Source organism: Marmota marmota, unplaced genomic scaffold, assembly GCF_001458135.2.
Source record: "Marmota marmota marmota unplaced genomic scaffold, marMar, whole genome shotgun sequence".
Classification (NCBI taxonomy): Eukaryota; Metazoa; Chordata; class Mammalia; order Rodentia; family Sciuridae; genus Marmota; species Marmota marmota.
In genome coordinates, this window is record NW_026005963.1 from 54,040 (window position 1) to 59,700 (window position 5,661).

At 34.0% G+C, this 5,661-nt stretch overlaps 1 protein-coding gene across 1 annotated transcript; it reads right to left on the reverse strand.

Moving 5' to 3' along the window:
• Positions 1-4,061: 4,061 nt before the first annotated feature.
• On the reverse strand, positions 4,062-4,994 carry LOC107161040 (vomeronasal type-1 receptor 90-like). The gene has a single exon (XM_015507572.1). It carries the CDS (start codon positions 4,992-4,994, stop codon positions 4,062-4,064), a length of 933 nt encoding a protein of 310 aa, XP_015363058.1.
• Positions 4,995-5,661: the final 667 nt, after the last annotated feature.

Below are 5,661 nucleotides of genomic sequence, written 5' to 3' on the forward strand. Positions count from 1 at the left end.
ATGTAAAATAAATTGTATTTAAGAGTTTTTTCACAGATGCTTATAAGGTTACTGAAAACATTTTTTTTTTTATAATTCTCTCTCTCTTTTTTTGTTTTGGTGCTTGGGTATTTGAACCCAGGGCCTCATGCATGCCAGGCAAGCACTTTACTACTGAGCCACATCCCCAGCACAATTCTCATTCTTTTTTAAAATACATTTTTATTAGTTCTAATCAGTTATACATGAGAGTAGATAGCTCTTCAATTCATTGTACACAAATGAAACAGAATTTTTTACTTCCCTGATTGTACATGAAATAGATTCACATTATTCTTGCAATCATACACGTACCTAGGGTAATGATGTCCATCTCATTTCACCATTTTTTCTATTCCCTCCAAATTTCTTCACTCATCTCATGACCCTCCCATTATGGATTAGCATACACTTATGAGAGAAAACTTTCAGTCCCCCCCTCCTTTTTTTAAGATTGGGTAATTTTGCTTACCATGATATTATCCATCTCCATCCATTTACCTGCCAGCACCACAATTTTATTTTCCTTTAATGCTAAGTAATGTTTCTTTGTGTATATGTGCCACATTTTCTTTATCTATTCATCTATTTTTATTTATTTGAATTTGTTATACATAACAGCAGAATGCAATTAAATTCATATTACACATATAGAGCACAATTTTTCATGTCTTTGGTTATACACAAAGTAGCATAACACCATTCATGTCTTCATACGTGTACTTAGGGTAATGATGTCCATATCATTTTATCATTTTTCCTGCCGCAATCCCTCCTACCTTACCATTTCTCTCCTTTGCTCTATCTAAAGTTTGTCTATTTCTCCCGTGTTCCCCACCATCCCCATTATAAATCAGCATCCTTATATCATAGAAAACATCCAGCATTTGCTTATTTGTGATTGGCTTAATTCACTTAGCATTATATTCTCCATTCATTTACCTGCAAATGCCATAATTTTATTCTCTTTTAATGCTAAGTAATATTCCATTGTGTATATCCATTCATGTACTAAAGGACATCTAAGTTGGTCTCACAATTTATCTATTGTAAATTGTGCTTTTATAAATATTGATGTGGCTGTGTTCCTATAGTATAATGTTTTTAAGCCCTTTAGGTATAGACCCAAGAGTGAGATAGCTGGGTCAAATGGTAGTTTCATTCCCAGTTTTCTATGGAATCTCCAAACTGCTTTCCATATTAGCTGAACCAATTTGCAGTCCCAACAGCAATGTTTGAATATTCATTTTCTACACATTCTTGCCAACACTTATTGTTGTTTTTATAATTTTTTAGTATTTTTATTAGTTGCTCATAGATCTTTATTTTATTTACTTATTTATATGTGCTGATAAGAACCAAACCCAGTGCCTTGCACATGCTAGACAAGCTCTCTACCACTGAGCCACAACCCCAGTCCTTGTTTTTATTCTTAATAGCTGCCATTCTGACTGAACTACTTTTGGTTAGCATTTTTCTAATTGCTAGGGATGTTGAAAATTTTTCATGTATTTGTTGATAAATTGTATATCTTCTTATGAGAAGTATCTGTTCAGCCCCTTATCACATTTATTGATTGAGTTGTTTGTTATTTGGTGTTAAGATTTTTTATGTTCTTTATCTATCGGTGCTCTATCTGACATGCCTGTGGCAAAAATTTACTCCCAAAATGTAAGCTGTCTCTTCACCTTATTTTTTTTTATTTTTCTGAGAGGAAACTTTATAGTTTGAATCCATCCCATTTATTGATTCTTAATTTTAGTTCTTGCTTTTTAGTAGTCTTGTTAAGAAAGTCAAGCCTAATTTGACATGAAAATGATTTGGGACTACTTTTTTTCCAATTAGGTGTAGGGTCACTGGTCTATTTACTAGGTCCTTGATAAACTTTGTTATGTATTGTACATGGTGAGAGATAGTGGTTTAATTTTATTTTGCTCCTATGGATTTCCAGTTTTCCCAACACCATTTGTTGACGAGGCTATCTTTTTTTCCAATGTATGTTCTTTGTCACTTTGTCTAATATGAAATACCTGTATTTATCTAAGTTTGTCTCTCTGTCTTCTATTCTGTGCCATTGATCCTATACTGGGTCTCTTACTTTTCCAAATGAATTTCATGATTGTTTTTTCTATTTCTATAAGAAATAATGTTTGGATTTTAATTGGAATTACATTGAATCTGTATAGCACTTTGGGTTGTATGGGCATTTTGACAATTTTGACTTAGCTTATCCAAGAGCATGGGATACTTTTTTTTTGAGACTCTTGTGAATGGGATACTTTTCCTACTTTCTCTTTCAGAGGATTTATCACTGATGTGTAGATATGCATGTGGTTAATCGGTATTCAGTTTATATTCTGCTACTTTGCTGAATTTATTTATTAAGTCTAGAAATTTTCTGGTGGATTTGTTTGGATCCTCTTAGTATAGAATCTTGTTATTGGTAAATAATGGTAGTTTGAGTTCTTCTTTTCCTATTTGTATTTCTTTAATTTCTTTTGTCTATCTAATTTTTCTGTCTAGAATTTCAAGAACTATGTGGAATAGAAACTCTCTTTAAGGGTATATTTTTATATATGAATTTTTTCAGGGTACATTATGGTAACTCAGTACATGTATATAAGTTGTAAAATCAGACCATAGAAATAAGTATTTTAATCTCTTCAGCTGTTATTTTTTGTTTTTGGAATTTTAATTTAATTTTAAGTTTTTCAATTGAATTTTAAGTTGCACATTTTAAGTTGTTTTAACCAATAGTCCCCCTACTGTGCCAAAGTTATTGACGCAAAGTGATTTCTCCATTCTGTTTTTATACCCCTCCATGAACTCTTTCCACTTGTCCTCTCCCTGCTCTCCCATTTTCTGGTGACCACCATTCCATTCTGTTCTACTAGAACTACTTATTGTTTCCTACAAATGAATGAGAACATGTGGTGTCTGTCCTTCTGTAATGGGTATATTTCACTTAATATAAAGAAGGTCATTGGGCAACTTTTGTCATGGTAAAGTGCACATGACAGAAAATTTACCATTTTGATCCTTTCATTTTTTTTATTCCAAAAGCTTTGTTTTATTTGTTGTTTTAGATATGCATAGCAATAAGTTGTATGACATATTATACATATATGAGGTGCCACCCATTTCAATTTGGGACCCATTCTTGTGATTGAACTTTGTGATGCTCTCTAAAAGTGCAGGTCAGACTCAGCAAGCACATTCATACTGTTGTGAATACATTCATAATCAATCTCTAGCACTTTTTCTTCTCAAACTATTGTGTTGCTGTCCAATTAGAGAACCCCACTGACTCACTTTCTCAGACCCTGGTAACTATCATTCTATTTTCTGTCTATATAGGTTTATACTCTCAGTTCCACTTTCTACATTAAAATATTACAGCATTGGATAATTTGTGACTGATAGGTCACTTGCAATAATGTCTTCAAAGTTCACTAATTACTACCTCAGACATTTTTTTTTGTTCCAGGCTAAATTATATTTCATGGTATGTCCAGGCCATGCTTTACTTATACATTCCTATGATTTGGGGCATTGATGTTTCCACCAGGGGTTGTCATTAATAATGCTACTATGAGCTCTGGTGTACATATGATAATTTGAGTCCTTACATTCAATTCTTTTTAACAGACAATAAAATAAAAGTTAATAGAAAAGGCAGTAATTCTTGGCACAAATTATTGACATTTTTGTTAAGAACAATACAGCTCATTTAAGCACTTATTAAAAAGTGATATTCACTCTTAATGTGTTTATAATAGATAACTCAAATCATGAAGGTGAGACTCATAAGAATTTCTTGCTTACACCAAGCAAATAAGTTGGGCCCTTGTGTTATCTCAAAAAGGTAAAACATTGACATTTCTATAATATATTTGTTATTCACATGTCTCAAAGTAACAGATTTAACCCAACATGCATATGTCCATAGTCTCTTAATCCAGAGAGCATATATTCTATGCTGTGATTTATTGTTCAAAAGCCAGTGTATTGGCAGATTAGGGAAATTTATCTATTACCAGTAGTTAAATATGTTCTATCTTCACCAAGAAAGATTTCCAGAAGTTAATAATTCGTTTTTCAGTACAGATTAGCAGCCAAGGGCATGTTGTGGCATAGCCATTGGACACCATCAAATGGATATAATAACAGACAGGATCATTGCTCCACATAGTTCTTGAAGAGGAGAAGATGCTGTCCAAACAGTACATGAGCCCAAAGAAGCTCATAAGCAATAGGATGGTCCAGGTGGCCCTCTGTACAGGGGATGCTTTTAGACAAAGGCTGGTGTTATGAAGGTGCTGAAAGTGCCTCTTATGCCTGCACAAGAGAACCACCATGTATCCACTTGAGAGAGCCATAAGTCCTATAAGAAAGACATCCCGGAATATACCAAATACAGAAAATAAATGCCTGAGGAAATAACTCATTTGTACAATTTTGCAGGGTTCAGTAATAAACACAATGACATTTGAGGTCACATTTGGAATGGCAGTAGAAGACAATGAGAAGTGAGTATTCAAGGACATGTAGAAGGCCCACAAGAAAAAAAGAAAACAAAGGGTCTGCTGTGGGGATTTATGTTTAAACTTTGCCAAGCAGGAGCTTCTGGGGCTGAGGGTGATGGCCTGGAGGACACTCAGCAGGCAGGTGGCACAAATAGAGAAGCCCCTGAAAAACCTGTGCCAGTAGATTATGGATTTACATTTGATGTCATCCCAAAAGTCCTGAGACACAAAAATATTTGTAGCTGTGTACACCACAATTATCATCATCCCCAGGTGGATTAGGGCCAAGAGACCAATGATCAGGTCGATAGGCTTAAGCCTGTGCTGGAGAAGAAATGTGAAGATGTGGAAGAGAAGAAGAATGGTGTTGCCTGAGATCCCAAGGCCAACTTCAGAGAAAAATGCACTTTTTATACCAATATAATTATATAGTTGGTAGTTCTTTTCCATCTTTTGGGGAAAGAATCATGTAGTATATATCTAAGGAGAAAATGAAGAAAAAGACTTAATTCCAAACACTGTCACCCCTTGAATCTCACCCTGTTCTATTACCACCAGAAAATGTGTGTATTCACCCCAACACACCTTTCTCACTTCAGCACTCAAGGCTCTCTGATGCTCTTCAGGTATCATTTTCCTGAATTATGCAACAATAGTGTGGCTCCAACTGTGTATCAACTTTTTTATCCATTCAGAATTACCATGTGCTATTGAAAATAATTTTAGATTATAATCTCATCTTGAGGTTTTCTGGTATAGATCCTGACTTGTTTTTTATCTTTCTCTTCTTAGTTAAGCTTTAAGTACACCTTGAAAGTTCTACAAATTTTTGGTTTTATACATGGGTATATTATTTCAGTGCCATCTTTATTTTGGTTTATTACCAGATCTAATATTGTCAATATATCAACTGAGCCAATATTAAGAATTACATACTCTAACACATTGTTTGAAATTTCACCTGAGATCTTCCATTACTTTCAAGTGTAATCTTAAGCAGTCTTTGATACTAAACACTGATCATCTCATCTACAAAATTTGGGCAGTAATATTACCTTAATTCTAGAGCTGTTATTTGTGCAGAAGATGAAGTTCCAAACATGAAGTGTTTCTGACA